This window comes from Podarcis liolepis (assembly GCF_965112155.1).
Source record: "Podarcis liolepis genome assembly, chromosome: 13".
Lineage (NCBI taxonomy): Eukaryota > Metazoa > Chordata > Lepidosauria > Squamata > Lacertidae > Podarcis > Podarcis liolepis.
This window is the reverse complement of record NC_139573.1, coordinates 40,800,776-40,817,718: the sequence shown is the minus strand read 5'-3', so window position 1 is coordinate 40,817,718 and position 16,943 is coordinate 40,800,776. Positions and strand designations below refer to the sequence as shown.

The 16,943-nt window shown below is 46.9% G+C and overlaps 1 protein-coding gene and 1 long non-coding RNA gene across 9 annotated transcripts in view; one reads left to right on the top strand and one right to left on the bottom strand.

Annotated features, from left to right (window-relative positions):
* The window catches only part of NSF (N-ethylmaleimide sensitive factor, vesicle fusing ATPase), a 271,739-nt gene that overhangs the window by 50,230 nt on the left and 204,566 nt on the right, over window positions 1-16,943 (top strand). For all 8 annotated transcript variants that reach the window (XR_014518107.1, XM_083469738.1, XM_083469739.1 and 5 more), the window contains exon 8: window positions 5,026-5,181. Coding sequence is in view for 7 of the 8 variants with exons in the window: in XM_083469738.1 (XP_083325864.1) it covers window positions 5,026-5,181 (156 nt within the window). In the remaining variant the exon portion in view is untranslated. The remainder of the gene's footprint in view (window positions 1-5,025; window positions 5,182-16,943) is intronic.
* LOC310690877 overlaps window positions 11,355-16,943 on the bottom strand; it is a 237,370-nt gene continuing 231,781 nt past the window's right edge. Inside the window, exon 2 of the long non-coding RNA XR_014518242.1 lies at window positions 11,355-11,659. This is a non-coding gene — a long non-coding RNA (uncharacterized lncRNA). The remainder of the gene's footprint in view (window positions 11,660-16,943) is intronic.

Genomic DNA, 16,943 nt, shown 5'->3' with positions numbered 1-16,943 from the left:
GAATCTTAAGATGTCGCATGATTTGAAATGTCAGCCCCAGCAATATAAGTGGATCATTTATGAAAGTTGAATTACCTATGAAAGAATCAAAGTTTAAATGGGTAAAAAGAAATATTGTAAGATTTTTAAACTAATTGGAATATAAGAGATTTAAACTTAAACTTAAATAGCAATTGAAAGTACAAATAACACGTGAAACAAGGTTATAACTTGCTGATAATTTTATTGCCAAGAATGCATTACGGGGAGATGTGGGGAAGTCCGATAGAAATCTGAAATAAGTTGATGAAATGGTCTGGTTTTGTTGTGCTTGTTTCTTTTTATTTTTTTTTTCTTTATTTTCTTTTTTGTGCTTTCTTATTTTTTGTCACTGTTATATTTGTAATCTGGAAAAAGACGCAATAAAAATTATTATAAAAAAAAATAAAAAAAAAGAAAAGCTCGCTAGACGAAAGGGTTTTTCGGTTTTGCGTTGCTTCGCTAGACGAATTTCCCTATGGGCTTGCTTCGCAAGACGAAAACGTCTTGCGCTTTTTTTTTAAAGCCGCTTGAAGAGGCGCAGTTGCGACGGACCGTGCTTCGCAAGACGAAAAACATCGCAAGACGAAAAGACTCGCGGAACGAATTCTTTTTGTCTTGCGAGGCACCACTGTACGTTTCTTCAAATTGAGCAGCTTCTATTACTTTGCATAATCTATTCTGATGTAGCAAGGAGAAGCAAGGATCTCTGTAGAGAACTGGAGCCCCACCCCAACCACTGGAAATCTTATTCAGGCACACTTCTGACTTCTGAGATTGCCATAGGTGTTGGCTGCAGTGGATTTCTGCAGCCATAAGTGCCAGAAATATCACGGCAATGCACAAATCCCTGCTCTTACTTACTCATCTCCACTGACTGGGAAAAAGTGCCCTGTAAAAATCAGCTTTCGGCTAAGCAGGGTCCCCTGTGCTGCCTTTGCAGAACAGGGGTATCATCTTTTGGGACCTATTGTGAAATCAGGGCTACTCTATGCTAACCGGTTGGGAAAATGACAGTGATGCTTTTCTGCAGCTCTTCCTTTTTGATTTGGACCTGGGAAAACCCTGCCTATGTGGCAGTTAGACTTCACAGTTGCAGGGTTCTGTACCTGGGTGTGGTAGTACTGCAGGGTTGGCATTGAAATTAGCCTCCTTGTGTTGGAAAGGGGGTTCTGCTGGTTTTTGTTTTTCATCAGCATCAATCAACCCACAATCTAGCTTCAACTTGGATATTATTATTGGTGCGTTGTGTACCCTGATAGATTCATGTGGCCCTCATATACTAAGCACTCATATATTTAGCACTGAGTTTGCGCAAGGTGCTGGTGACTACTTGAGTCGAAACCTTTGCTTGTTTAAAATCAGCAGCGTGCTAATTCCAGCAAGATCTGCCTTGCCTTGCCCTGCTTTAAGCGGCTTGTTCTATTGATGACATCATTTGCGCACATTTAAAACCGCACTGTTTAGCAGTATTGTAAAATCGGACTCTGGAATCAAGCGAAGAAAGTTTTTCTGAGCGAATGAATGGCCCCAGACATGTTGCTTTCAAATTTTAAAATTCAGCCCACAACCAGCATGTGGCAGCAGAGAATCAGAAAAGTAAAAGGTAAAAATTAAGCAGTCGTAAGAGGCCAAGTAACTCTGGGAAGAGGTCGTATGATTACAGCCATCCTGCAGGAAGCAAAATAAATGAAAACACCAAAAGCCTGCAGACAAAGACTGGCTGAGCTCTTTAAATCAATACATGAAACTCGATGTGTGCCTCTTTTGGGTCTGCCACCCCTCCTTAGTCTTGATGGATCACAAAGCTACACCCATATAGCAGTCGGAACCACAGCAGGCAGAATTCACTTGGCTCTAAAGCACTCTGTATGTGAAGCCTGTGCTCCTCCAGAGGCTGATGGGAATTGTAGTCCAACAACATGTGGAGGAGAATCGCAGGTTCCCCATTCCTGCTGCAAGCCAAGCAGTCCTAAGCCCACTTGGTGGCATGGCTCCTTGGCCCTCATTCCCTTGCCTCCTTCCTGCCTGCCAATTTATACAGCCCTACATGTTTCTAGAGCAGGGGTCAGCAAACATTTTCAGCAGAGGGCCGGTCCACTGTCCCTTAGACCTTGTGGAGGGCCGGACTGTATTATTTGGGGGGGGGGGATGAATGAAGTCCTATGCCCCACAAGTAACCCAGAGATGCATTTTAAATAAAAGTACGCATTCTACTCATTTAAAAACACCAGGCAGGCCCCACAAATAACCCAGAGATGCATTTGAAATAAAAGGGCACATTCTACTCATGTAAAAACACACTGATTCCCGGACTGTCCACGGGCTGGATTTAAAAGACGATTGGGCTGGATCCAGCCCCTGGGTCATAGTTTGCCTACCCATGTTCTAAATTCTAGGCCCTGTGTAGCTCTGCCCCAAATCTATCCCCCACAACTGCCTTAGCACCTCTTTTTATTTCCATATCTCCTGCATCCTTGATTTGCTGAGGTTCTCCTCTGTTCAGGCCATGACCTACTTTGCTCACTTTTTAAGGCCCCTGTCTCATCTCCGCCTTCCTAACACTCTTGAACCCATCTCATACAGGCCCTCCTGATCTCAAGCGCCACAGAGTTTTGACGGAGCCACCTCTCCCATTTGCCCTTCCTTGCCTTGACTCTGTGCCTTTCTCTGCCCTTTGAGCATTCTCTCCACCAACCTCTTCTCCACCTGTCTCTGTCTGCTCTGTAACTTTCCCCAGCCTTCTTGCATCCTGTCTCCCTGTCCTCTAGCTTCTCTACCTCCCAGTGCCTCTTCCCTAGACCTCAGCTAGCCCTTGTGTCTGCACGGTTGTAATTAAATCCCATCCGAACCGACAACTTCCCCTTCCTTCACAGAAGCTGGACTGCAGTTGGCAGACCATTTTTTGCTGTTAAACCAGGTCAGCTAACCAGGAGGCATCACCTCTGCATGTGCATTGCAAGCTAAAATACAGAAAGGGGACATGCTGTGCTTTTGTTGGGGCTGTAAATTGGGAAACAATAACACAGAAGATAAAAGCAACTTTAAGGCTGGAGAGTAATTTTATGCCCTAATTATTTATTTTTTCACCAACCTATCCAAAAGATGCTGTTTCTCCCAGTTTTTTCCTGATGCTTTTCCATACTGGGTAATTTTGTGCTCTAACCAGAGAATGGAATGGTGGTACCAGAGTACTGTGTTTTTAAAAGGTAGTAACTGGTTTGCTTTTTTCAGAAGAAAACAGTACAGTCGTACCTTGGAAGTTGAACGGAATCCGTTCCGGAAGTCTGTTTGACTTCCAAAACATTCAAAAACCAAATCGCAGCTTCTGATTGGCTGCAGGAAGCTCCTGCAGCCAATCAGAAGCCCCGGAAGCACCGTCAGACATTCGGCTTCCAAAAGAACATTTGCAAACCGCAACAATGACTTCTGGGTTTGTGGCGTTGGGGAGCCAAAATGTCTGAGTTCCAGGGCGTTCGACAACCAAGGTACGACTGTATTGTTTTTAGGGTTTCTATGTGTTACACAAATGTGAAACGTTATGCATTCGGTTGAAAGTCAATTCTAAAATGTAATAGAAATATACCACTGTTATAAGAAATAGAATTAAAAAACCAAACATACTGTAATTTTAAAAGTCTCTTGAGTCGTTTAGGCTGCATTCCTATATTCACCTACCTGAGAGTAAGCTCAATTGAACGCAACGGGGCTTGCTTTTGAGTCGATGTGTATAGGACTTGCTGGCTACCTTTTCCAAAGAAATAAATAAAACAAAACCCCACTTTCCCCTTTGATGTCAGGACTACTGCGGTATTGATTTCTACTTACAGTACTTTCAACGTGAAATCAATTATAGGGTCTAGACCAGCAATGACTGCTACGTGTTGTACATCATCTGTGGCTTCCCTGTGCTGCAGTTAAAAGTATATTTAAAACGACAGGAGTGTATTGAGCTCATGGTGCTTGGTGTGTGTTTTTCTTCCATGGAAGAGAACGCTCCTTTCCACACCCTCAAGTTAGCTCAAGTATTTGATCAATTGCTTAAATTAATTGCCAGTCATCAGGATTGATCCTTTCCTATGATGTTCTTTCTCCCCCCTCCTTCTAAATATGGAATGCATTTAGCTCACATCTTTGTAATCTTTACAACTCTGCAAGAACATCGGGGTTATAAACCCCACGTTAGATTGGTAGTATGGGGCTGAAGCTGAGATATGGTTGCCTTCCTGGGTCCGTTCAGCAGATCCAAGGCTGAACTGAGATGTGAACAGATAATTTGTGCAAAATAAGCATGTGCTTAGGGCATCAAGGGAAGAGGGGCACCACAGAAATTTTCCGTTGCCAGTTTTTTTTTTTACATTAACAGTCACAAATTGCTCATCTGAGCATTCATTTTCTCGGCTGAAGTACAGTCGTACCTTGGTTTTCAAACAGCTTAGTTCTCGAACGTTTTGGAAGTCAAACGGACTTCCAGAACGGATTCCGTTCCACTTCCAAGGCACGGCTGTATATTAAAAATCCCAACAGAACAACTATTCAACAAGGCAGGCTCGAGGCCTTATCTCTACTAAGTATGGAAGCAGATGTGTATTATGTAAGATTAGTTTTGACAATTTGAGCAAAGACTTTGTAATCAGAAAAAGTAGGAGAAATTTTTATCGAATATAAAGTGAAAGTAGACAAAAATATTTTCCATCTTACTGTAGGCTTTGTTTCATTTCAAAAAATAAATTTATTTTGCGGGTTGTTATTGTTTATATTTTGAATTAGATATATATGGGGGCACCAAAATCTTTTAAGTGCTTAGGGTCTCTAAAAGGTCTTAATCCAGCCCTGAATTTGTGGCTCTTGTTCTTAACCTCTACACACACACACACACACACACACACTACACTGTGTTCGAATTTTTCTTTAGCATCTTGCACACAGGAAACAGAACTCTGCAACATTTCCATGCGCTGACTGAATTTGTCATCCTTGAGCTGACTCCTTTCTCCCTTCCCACAGGCAAATCCAAAACCAGAGAAAACCGCCAGTCGATCATCAACCCTGACTGGAACTTTGAGAAGATGGGCATTGGGGGTCTTGATAAGGAGTTCTCTGACATCTTCCGGCGGGCCTTTGCCTCCCGAGTGTTCCCACCTGAGATTGTGGAACAGATGGGTGAGTACCAAAGCTGAGGGAGAACGAAATCCCACAATGGTGTACAAGGGGGTCTCACAAAGGATGATGACGTAAAGGTAAAAGGTAAGGTAAAGGACCCCTTGGTGGTTAAGTCCAGTCAAAGGCGACTATGGAGCGGCAGCACTCATCTCGCTTTCAGGCCAAGGGAGCCGGCGTTTGTCCACAGACAACTTTCCAGGTCATGTGGCCAGCAGGACTAAACTTCTTCTGGCGCAACAGGACACCGTGACAGAAACCAGAGCGCACGGAAATACAGTGGTACCTCGGGTTACATACGCTTCAGGTTACATATGCTTCAGGTTACAGACTCCGCTAACCCAGAAATAGTACCTCGGGTTAAGAACTTTGCTTCAGGATGAGAACAGAAATCGTGCTCTGGTGGCAGGGCAGCAGCAGGAGGCCCCATTAGCTAAAGTGGTGCTTCAGGTTAAGAACAGTTTCAGGTTAAGAACGGACTTCCAGAACGAATTAAGTTCTTAACCCGAGGTACCACTGTACCTATTTATCTACTTTCACTGGCGTGCTTTTGAACTGCTAGATCGAACTGGGACAGAGCTATGGAATCTCCGTCGCGGGGATTCAAACTGCCAGCCTTCTGATCGGCAGGCCCAAGAAGCTCAGTGGTTTAGACCACAGCTCCACCCGCATCCCACGGATAGTGATGTACAAAGGGGGTGGGCAGGTATCAAAATAGGAGCTGACTAAGATAGGAGAGGAGAAGTGACAGCAGCAGGAACTGTGGAAAACTCAGACATGCAAGCCATGAGGACTATCAAATATTACAGCATTTTGGCCCCTCTCCCTTGGGCAGTGGTAGCTAAACAAAACAGGGCAGTCTTTTTTTAGGGTTTGATTTCATGGAATATAAAGATGAAGTGGAGACTGGAGCAGTGCTTGGTTCCAGGCAAAATCAAATTATACACCTGAGCTGAACATCCAGTTATGGCCTGCCGGGTGGCCAGTGTGCTTCAGGTTCCTTCTGTGCAACTCCTGCAGGCAAACCCTAGGGATTTCACCTGGTTTGGTACCAAAATGGAACGGAAGGGCTTCTCCTGTTGGTTACAGCAGCCGCTGAAAACAGCTTGACTTGCTAGTGTTAAATTGATGGGATTCCCCTCTGAACAATCGAAGCCACAAGATGGGGAGCTGTAACCCTCTGCTCAGTGCAGCTTCTTGGCTGGCTGGTTCCTGTAACTCTGAATTCATCAAAATGTCTGAGCCTGCAACACTAACTGTATCTACTCAGGAGTCCCATTTAACTCAGTGGGTCTTACTCCTGGGTAAGTGAGATTGGGTTTGTAACCTGAGGCATGTAACTGGAGGCACCCTTCACTCTTAACCTCAACCTTATGCGGTTAGAGCAGAGCTTTCCAGACTCTTCATGTTGGTGACACACTTTTTAGACAGGCATTTCAGGATTCAGTAATTCAGTTTTACTAGCAAACAGGAGGTTAAACTAACCCCTTTCCAGCCCCAGTAGGAGCGTTTGTGTGAAACACCTACAAGGTAAAGGACCCCTGGATGGTTAAGTCCAGTCAAAGATGACTATGGGGTTGCTCCGCTCATCTCACTTTCATGCCTAGAGAGCCGGCGTTTGTCCACAGACAGCTTTCCGGGTCATGTAGCCAGCATGACTATACTGCTTCAGGCGCAACGGGACACTGTGATGGAAACCAGAGCTCATGGAAACGCCCTTTACCTTCCCGCCGCAGTGGTACCTATTTATCTACTCACACTGGCATGCTTTCGAACTGCTAGGTTGGCAGGAGTTGGGACAGAGCAACGGGAGCTCACCCCGTCGCAGGGATTCAAACCACTGACCTTCTGATTGGCAAGCCCAAGAGGCTCAGTGGTTTAGACCACAGCGCCCACCCACATTGTAAGGGTGGTATACAAATATACCGAACAACAACAACTTGGAAGCATCCCGTGGAATTGATTGGCAGTGGGTTCAGGTCTTGGAATGAGCTTGCCTCCAGTGAACCTACCATACTAGCAGCTCATTTTCCGATACCCCTTTGTCCATAATAACTTCCTCCCAGTTTTACTGTAAAATGTTGAACTTTGACATTTGAAGATAGAATCCTCGTGCTGTTCCAGGGAACATATAAACGAAGCTTTAGAAGCATCCTGATGCACAGTGGAAGTATATGGACTTGCCAATCAGTATCTGTTCCTGCCAGGGTCATTGTTGTTCCTGCTGAACGCTTGTTCCTCAACGTGCTACGGCCCTCTTCGAGTTGGACGCTTGCTGCCTCGCAAGCGGAGCTTTAAGCCTTCCATCCCAGTTCCCTTTCTCTTCTTCGACAGGCCTCCCTTAGGCGAAAGAAGCTTATCTGAAATTTGAAGAAAAGTGCCGCTTCCTGACACTCATCCTTCCCCCGCCGTGCATTAGTTATGACTTGCTCTTCCAACTATATTTCAGGGCTCAGATGCCAGGTTGACATCTGTTTGGGTCCGCCGTAATAATTCATGAGGGGGAGGGAAGGGAGAAGAAAGCCATTCCTCAGCCCTGCGCAAAGTAGCAGTCGCAGATCTCCCCCCCCAAGAACCCCTTTTGTGTTCTCTCTCTCTCTCTTGCCTTTCCCTGCTCTTGTGCCTCACAAGTGAGCAGCAGTCAATATGCCAGCTGCAGCTTGGCCAAGATTGACCCATCTTGCATTGCTGTTTGCTTCAGCGTGGTTTCCACCAGCTCTTATGAAAGGGAGGAGGGGAGAAGGAGTTTTAAAAATCCACTTCAGCGTGCCGCATCTGTGAGGCGGTGGGTTTTGAGGGGCCATTAAGGCTGGCGGAGGTAGAGGCAGGCAGATTTGGCCCCTGGTGGGTCACACAGCCCCAGTAAAGTGAACAGGGGTCGTACAAGAGTACGAAGCAAAACTAGGAAGTAACTAAGTTGTCTTGAGCCCCATCCCCAAATTCTAGAAGAGAATGGGTAGCCATGCTTGTTTCTTGTGGCAATAATGCGAATAAATCCATCACGGAATAAAGTTCTGTGGACATTGATGACACAGTAGGTTTTAGTCAATAGAAGATCTTGCCATAATATGTATGTTGAATATTAAAGGAACCAAAAACCTCTTTGCTGCTTTCTAGATTGGACTTGAGAGAGAGAGCCTAGACAGGCATTTTCCAGCATCCATGACTTGCTGGCTTGCTGGGGTACATAAAAATGAATGGAGGAGGATGGAGGGGCCCTTGGATTTGACATTGTGCCTGACCGTCCTAGTGGTAATTAACGTAGCAAAGTTTCCATCCTCTAGGACAATGGAGGGGTTCTCCTCCTCAGCCATGTTTGCTCCCCAATTATGAGGGGGAAAGGAAGCATTCAAACTGAACTGGGTAGCAGCCTGAAACAGTTTTGGGCTGGGTGTTTTTGTGCTCCACCTACGGTGGCCTGTCCCATTCTTCTTCCTTCCATTTCAAGTATGGGTTTCCGGCTAAGACCTGGGACATTCCTGTTTGTCCTCATTTATTATAGTGGCTGGTTGCAGTGGCAGAATCACTAGTGCTCCATGACCTATCCTATGCCAAATGTTGACAGCCCTTTGAATTTCTGCAGAGATTTTGTCTTCCAGCGTAGTTGCTCTTGCATGTTGTTGTTGTTGTTTAGTCGTTAGTCATGTCCGACTCTTTGTGACCCCATGGACCAGAGCACGCCAGGCACTCCTGTCTTCCACTGCCTCCCGCAGTTTGGTCAAACTCATGTTGGTAGCTTCGAGAACACTGTCCAACCATCTCGTCCTCTGTCGTCTCCTTCTCCTTGTGCCCTCCATCTTTCCCAACATCAGGGTCTTTTCCAGGGAGTCTTCTCTTCTCATGAGGTGGCCAAAGTATTGGAGTCTCAGCTTCAGGATCTGTCCTTCCAATGAGCACTCAGGGCTGATTTCCTTAAGTATGGATATGTTTGATCTTCTTGCAGTCCATGGGACTCTCAAGAGTCTCCTCCAGCACCAGAATTCAAAAGCATCAATTCTTCGGCGATCAGCCTTCTTTATGGTCCAGCTCTCACTTCCATACATCACTACTGGGACAACCATAGCTTTAACTATACGGATCTTTGCATAGCAAATACTAGACCGGAAGCTAAATTCTATTATCAAGTCAATCCTTTGGCATCTCACCTTTTATTTTAAAACCAAGCTTCTGGCCCTTGCCTGTAATGCTAAGCTAAACTGTGGCTTATTTCAAATGTGATCGCTCCTGGAGAGGAGATCCTAGCTGCTGTGCTCCTCCTGCAATCCTCTGGCTTTGCTGCTGGAAGCTAAATTATGGCTTGGCTTCATGTGTCATCCAAACCAGGGCTTGTGGTTCATACCCTCCCAGAAATCCACAACCCTATAACAAACATTGGTTAAAGCGGTGCAAAGGCTGCAGGACTGGAGAAGGGGCAGCTGTGAACTCTTCTCTGGCTTAGCATTATGTGTGAACCGGCTCCTAGCTCCCCAAAGGGAGGCAGGGAGCAGCACCTTTTTGTGCAAAGGAGCAGGATTCAAATGTCCAGGGCCTTCTGGGATGCCTAACCGTGGTTGGCCAATTGGTTTGGGTCACGTTGAGCCAGTGTGTCTCAGCACTCTTGTTCCGGAGGAGGTGGAGAAAGAGAGAGGGACTGGATTTATAGCTCTCTATTTGACCCTAAGTACCCTGGCTGAGAGACACAGGTGGCGCTGTGGGTTAAACCACAGAGCCTAGGACTTGCCGATCAGAAGGTCGGCGGTTCGAATCCCCGCGACGGGGTGAGCTCCCGTGCTCGGTCCCTGCTCCTGCCAACCTAGCAGTTCAAAAGCACGTCAAAGTGCAAGTAGATAAATAGGTACCGCTCCGGCGGGAAGGTAAATGGTGTATCCGTGCGCTGCTCTGGTTTGCCAGAAGCGGCTTAGTCCTGCTGGCCACATGACCTGGAAGCTGTACGCCGGCTCCCTCGGCCAATAAAGCGAGATGAGCGCCGCAACCCCAGAGTCGGCCACAACTGGACCTAATGGTCAGGGGTCCCTTTACCTTTACCACATTGGCTGACAGTTGGCCAACGGTGAGGGCCAGTCCTGATGCCTAAAAGGCTGCCTGCAATTGATGGCTGAAACTTAAGCCTCAGCGAGCTGCAACCCATTCCCGTGCTGGTGGCCTTTCCTATAATCTTCAAGCAGCTGTTCGGCCGCCTTCTCATTTTCAAGCTCTTAGTGGATGAGGCTCCTGGCATGTCTCCTCTGCGGCTGCGATTTTGCTAAAAGCCTAAAATTACATGATGAAACATAGTTATTATTATTTTTTAAGCAAGCAAGCCTTGAGTCCCACTTTTGGGCTCAAAGTTTTTCTGTGTGTGTGTGTTTTTAAAAATGTGTGCGATTTTTACTTCGTAGCCCAGGGCTTTTCTGTATGTGTGTTAAGAATTCCTGCTTTAATCTGATCTCCTCCACATTCCATCAGAAGGAGATAATTGTTCTGCAGTTCACATAAATCCTAGAGGTCCGTTGGTTCCAATTCATCTTCCTTCTTTGTCAACTTTTCCTGCAGGTGGTCTTAGGATAAAACGTAACACTAGAGGTCAATAGACGTTACGCTAAGTGCATGACAGCCACCAGAAACAGCCTTCACTCATTCAGTCATTGTCTGCTTGCTGTATTGTTGCGTAAAAAGTATGCATGATATCACAGTGTTGTGGTGTGGGGTGAAGTTCCACTTCTTGACCCCTGCCATCGGACACCAATGATGTGTAATTCAAAAATCAGAACAGGGCACTGAACGTGAATGCAAGAGGGCTAACTGGGATGGTGTTATGGAATGCTCTGGCAGGACTTTGCCATCTCCGCTGGCTCCATTGCTTGGCCCAGGCCAAGGGGAGCCGTTTTTTGTCTTTAAAGCCCTTTTTAGTTTTGTACTTGGAAGATTACCTCTCCCTGCATGTATCTTGAGACATTTGCGGCCCTTCTTCAAGTGCCTCTGCGAAGTGAGATACGATAGGGGGCTGTGAGTGAGTGATGGAGTCTTCTTAGTGGTGGCTCCCAGTTTGTGGAATGCCATACTTCTCTTGGATGCCAGGCAAAGACCTTCTTTCCGCCCCAACAGATTATACTGCTGTTCATCATATTGCTTTAGCTTTGCAGGCTGTTCAGTTTACCGTATTTTTTGCTCTATAAGACTCACCTTTTCCCTCCTAAAAAGTACAGTGGTGCCTCGCAAGACGAAATTAATTCGTTCCGTGAGTTTTGTCGTCTTGCGATTTTTTTCGTCTTGCGAAGCACGGTGTCGGAAAAGTTTTGGAAAAGCTTCAAAAATCACCAAAGTCTTCAAAAACCTCAAAAAAGGCTACCACACCGCGTGCTATGAGTTGCTCCTCGAAGTCAAGTCGCAACTGTATTAACGGTGTTAAGAAAAAGGAAACAAACTTGCAAGACGTTTCCGTCTTGCGAAGCAAGCCCATAGGGAAAATCGTCTTGCGAAGCAGCTCAAAAAACAAAAAACCCTTTCGTTTTGCGAGTTTTCCGAGGTATCACTGTAAGGGGAAATGTGTGTGCGTCTTATGGAGCGAATGCAGGCTGCGCAACTATCACAGAAGCCAGAACAGCAAGAGGGATTGCTGCTTTCGCTGTGCAGCGATCCCTCTTGCTGTTCTGGCTTCTGAGATTCAGAATATTTTTTCCCTTGTTTTCCTCCTCCAAAAACTAGGTGCGTCTTGTGGTCTGGTGTGTCTTATAGAGCGAAAAATACAGTACCTGCCCCTTGCTTTTAATTGATTTGTTTTGCTCTGGTGTATTAAATGGGTGTGTTTCGTTGCCTTTTATTACAGTATGATTTTTTCATTTGTGTTGACTTATTTTGCGCTGCGCACCACCCAGAGAACTTTCTCTTGTGGGGCAGCCTACGAATGGCCTGCCCAAATAAACCAATGATGAGTTCCCTTTTGGCTTAGCCCCTTAATTTTAATCCCTAACTAGAACCAGGCTGAAGTTTGCATTTGCTCATATTCAGCCCTTACTATCTTTGACCGTCTCTGCCCCTCCACCCGTTTTCTTCCGCACTGTTGAAATTGTAGATTATTAGATAAAAAGGTCGGAGCCCCAACCTCACGAAACTCTGTACAATGCTTCGTACATTAATGACGCTGTCTAAATGGTAGCATCTCCCACCTTCCTCCTCCCAACCCATTTCAGTGCCTGCCTTTTGTGGGTACACCTGTAGGTTGACGAAATGATCAAATAAAGTCTGTTCTGTTCCCACTGAGCAACATTCCCAGCCTACAAATGTCACTTATGCATGCACCTGAGTAGTATGAAAAGACTGGAAGAGTCGGGTGGGTAGGTTGGGAGCAGCTAATCCCATGAATGGCACCTGAAGCTGACCTTTACAGACCCGTTTCCCAAGATACAATGAGAGTACGGTTGTCTCTGTCTAATTTGCACCATATGTCAACCTGCTGAGAATTCCTTTGTTTGTGGGGAGCCCGCTACGGTGATGACAACGTTGTCTTTGGCCCTTGATTTATCTGTTGCTCTTATTTCGTTGTTTGGCTTATTTGTTTCCTGTTGTGAGCGGGTGAGCGAGTAATTAAAAGCCGCTCGATAACCCTGGTGCCCTGTTAACGCGAGTGACCTTCACTGGGGAATGGTCCTTGCGCTAGACGGAGGCATTCAGAAATGCCCGCCCAGAGGAAGAGGGTGAGCTTTGTAAGGTTCTTTGTTAACCGCGCTGACATTTGGAGACACTGCCTGCCTTTCTCCTGGAGCAGAGATAAGCTACGAAGCCAAGTGTTGTCTCGCTGCAGGAGGAGCCCATGGCGCAGTCTCGAGCCGTGACATTTTCCAAGTTTGTCATCACTTTCCTATTTTGAATGGAAGCCTGTCTCCGTGTTCTCGTTGCTTCCCATGTTGGCCAGGTGGGCGCGATTTTTAGAGGGATGCTCTCCAGGTGGAGAAGAGGTGAGGGGGTGTGGGAAGCAAGACCAGCGGCAGAGAACATGCTTAGTCTCTCTCGAAGGTCCTTGGTTTAATGGATGGTATCTCCAGCGAAACATAAGACAGCAAATCAATTTTCCCAGGCCACTTTTGAGTTGTGATGGCTTTTGTCCTCGTAATGCTAGAACAAAGCTGGGGAGGGGAGATTATTGGGTTGTTTTTGTTTTTATTGTGCATTTTGTGTTTTTATATTGTGATTTTATGTTGTAACCACCCTGAGACCTGCAGATGTAGTGCGGTATAGGTCAAAGGTAAAGGACCCCTGGATGGTGAAGTCCAGTCAAAGGCGACTATGGGGTTGCGGCGCTCATCTCACTTTCAGGCCAATGGAGCTGGTGTTTGTCCACAGACAGCTTTCCGGGTCATGTAGCCAGCATGACTAAACTGCTTCTGGCGCAACGGGACACCGTGACAGAAACCAGAGCGCACGGAAACACCACTTACCTTCCCGCCGAAGTGGTACCTATTTATCTACTTGCACTTTGACGTGCTTTCAAACTGCTAGGTTGGCAGGAGCTGGAACAGAGCAACAGGAGATCACCCCGTCGCGGGGATTCGAACCACTGACCTTCTGATAGGCAAGCCCAAGAGGCTCAGTGGTTTAGACCACAGCGCCCACCCGCATTGTAAGGGCAGTATACAAATATACTGAACAACAACAACTTGGGAGCATCCTGTAGAATTGATTGGCAGTGGGTTCAGGTCAGACAAAAGAGACTTTGCAGTGTTGAATTAACTGATGGAGTTCGTCGCCACGAAATGTGGCAGTTGTTGCTCAGTTAGATCACTCTGAAAGGGGATTAGACACACTTCTAGAGGTTAATATCTGTGTTTTTAGGTGTTGTACCTAAAACAGAGCCTCCCCTGTTCAGAGGCACAGGGACAGAGGAAGTTGCCTTACACAGAGTCCGACCCTTAGGTCCATCAAGCTCAGTGTTGTCCACATAGCCTGGTGGCAGAGTTCCAGACTGGAGCGCCTCTCAGCCCTACCTGGAGACACCAGGGAAGAAGAAGAAGAAGAGTTTGGATTTGATATCCCGCTTTATCACTACCCGAAGGAGTCTCAAAGCGGCTAACATTCTCCTTTCCCTTCCTCCCCCACAACAAACACTCTGTGAGGTGAGTGGGGCTGAGAGACTTCAGGGAAGTGTGACTGGCCCAAGGTCACCCAGCAGCTGCATGTGGAGGAGCGGAGACGCGAACCCGGTTCCCCAGATTACGAGACTACCGCTCTTAACCACTACACCACACTGAGCTATGGCAGTATACCTCTCAGTACTGTAAGCTGTGGGGAGGTTTGTTGCCTTCCTGCCCAGTTTGCGGGTGTCCCAAAGGCACATAGCTGCCATTGCTGGAAACAGGACGGAGCCTTGGTGACAGAGCAAGGTGGTTGCTGTTACGGACCGGCTGGTTGCAGAGGATTGGTGGCAGGCAGCAGCTGGGGAATCCCCAAGGAAACCCCCAGGGGAAGAAGGGGACTGGTGGTGGGACGACGATGAGTGGTCAGAAGGAGAAGACGGGGAAACGGAGGTGTTGGAAGTGGAAGATGCAGTAATGGTTTAGTGAGCAGGAAGAGGCTGGGACAGAGAGCAGTCCAGAATCAGAGGAAGGAGTGGAAGGAGACCAAGAGACAGAGATGGGGCGGGCTGCCGAAGAAGCCAAGGGAGCCTGCCCCTTTTCCTGTGACTTGCTTCTCTCATATGTGGACCAGTCTTCCTTGTGATCTACTGGAATTTTCACTTGCTGACACATCATCCCTGCGTGCTGGAATAGCAGTCACTTACTCCACCAGTGGGGATGCGGGTGGCTCTGTGGGTTAAACCACAGAGCCTAGGGCTTGCCGATCAGAAGGTTGGCGGTTCGAATCCCCGCGACGGGGTGAGCTCCCGTTGCTCGGTCCCAGCTCCTGCCAACCTAGCAGTTCAAAAGCACGTCAAAGTGCAAGTAGATAAATAGGTACCGCTCCGGCGGGAAGGTAAACGGCGTTTCCGTGCACTGCTCTGGTTCGCCAGAAGCAGCTTAGTCATGCTGGCCACATGACCCGGAAGCTGTACGCCGGCTCCCTCGGCCAATAAAGCGAGATGAGCGCCGCAACCCCAGAGTCGGTCACGACTGGGCCTAATGGTCAGGGGTCCCTTTACCTTACTCCACCAATAATTTAACACTAAACAACCACAGTTTTGTAATGTCTGCACTGACGACTCTGTTTATTTCCTATTGAGTTGGCAACGTGGACAGCTCAGGAGTAGAGTCCTTTAGTGGTGAAGCTATTCCTGGAGTGAACGACTGTTTTCTGAGAGTACAGGTGTGCGCACATCCCCTCTCTGATGCTAAGAGCGTAGTCTTGTGATGGGCAAGGAGCAAGTTTTTCGGTATAACCTTTTGGTCCAGCAATGAAATGTGCGTGACTATGTATGCAGATCAATTCACAACAATTGACAATTCACAAACAATGTTTCCTGCTTGGCGGGGGGTTGGACTCGATGGCCCTTGTGGTCTCTTCCAACTCTATGATTCTATGATTCTATGAATTCTTGTTATTGGCCAGTTCTCTGACAATGGCGAGTCTCAAATAAGTGAAGCCTTTGGGTGTTTCACCTGACCGTGTGGCCTCCTGTTTCAAGGGGACTAGCACACAGCAGCAAGGGATTACGTCCATCTGGCTTGCCTGACAACAGAAATTCCCTAAACCTGCTTGTGCGAAATCTGCCCCAACTTGCTCGTAGCCTTTCCGTAGCCTCTCTCGTCTCGGCAAGCTGGGATTCCCCTTTGCTGGCATCACTCATCATTCGAATCCCGCCTCACTGTTTTTTTGGCTACACAAGAGATCGTGTTCCCCCAGTATGCTGAATTAACCGGCTCTACCCTGACACTAATTTGACAAGGATCACTTTTAATTTATCACCACCTTGCTGGTTCATGTGTAAAATTAGTCTTTCACCTCCAGTGATATTTTTCTTTCCTCCCCCATTTATACACTGTGTGTATATTTGCTTTTCTGGTCGTCTCTCTCGAATGCCTGAGAGCTGACTAATAAATTTTTTCGTTATCCAACTCTCCATCGAGGCAATAGCAAAGGAGAATCATTTTTGTTTTTCTTTTGTAAAAAACAACAACAACTCACAAATGTCAACAGTATTATCACATTTGCTGCTGTGACTCAGCCCATTTCAGAGCTACACACCGGCCTTTCCAAACCAGGGAGCAAGTTTGCCTTCGTTCTGCTCCTGGGAGCTGCAGCGCTGTGAGGTGCCCTTCCAGGTATCACTCGAGATCAAGTGGATAGCAATCCCAGAGATCGGCAGGGAATAATCAACTGCTGCTGTTTCGTGTTTGCTTCAGCGTATTTCTCATGATTCAGTAGCAGAGCATATGCCTTGATCTCAGATTCAATCCCCAGTTAAAGGAGCTTGCAAAGCAGGGCTGCAAAAGATTATTGAATCGTACAGTTGGAAGGGACCCCAAGGTTCATCTAGTGCAGGCATAGGCAAACTAGGCCCTCCAGATGTTTTGGGACTACAGTTCCCATCATCCCTGACCACTGGTCCTGTTAGCTAGGGATCATGGGAGTTGTAGTCGCAAAACATCTGGAGGGCCGAGTTTGCCTATACCTGATCTAGTCCAACCCCTGCAATGCAGGAATCTCAACAAAAGCATTCATGACAGATGTCCATCCAACCTCTGCTTTGAAACCTCCAAGGAAGGAGAGTCTGAGGGAGACTGATCCACTGTCAAACAGCTCTTATGCCTTTAATTGGTAGCCATTAAATAAACACACAAGATGTAACCGGCTGT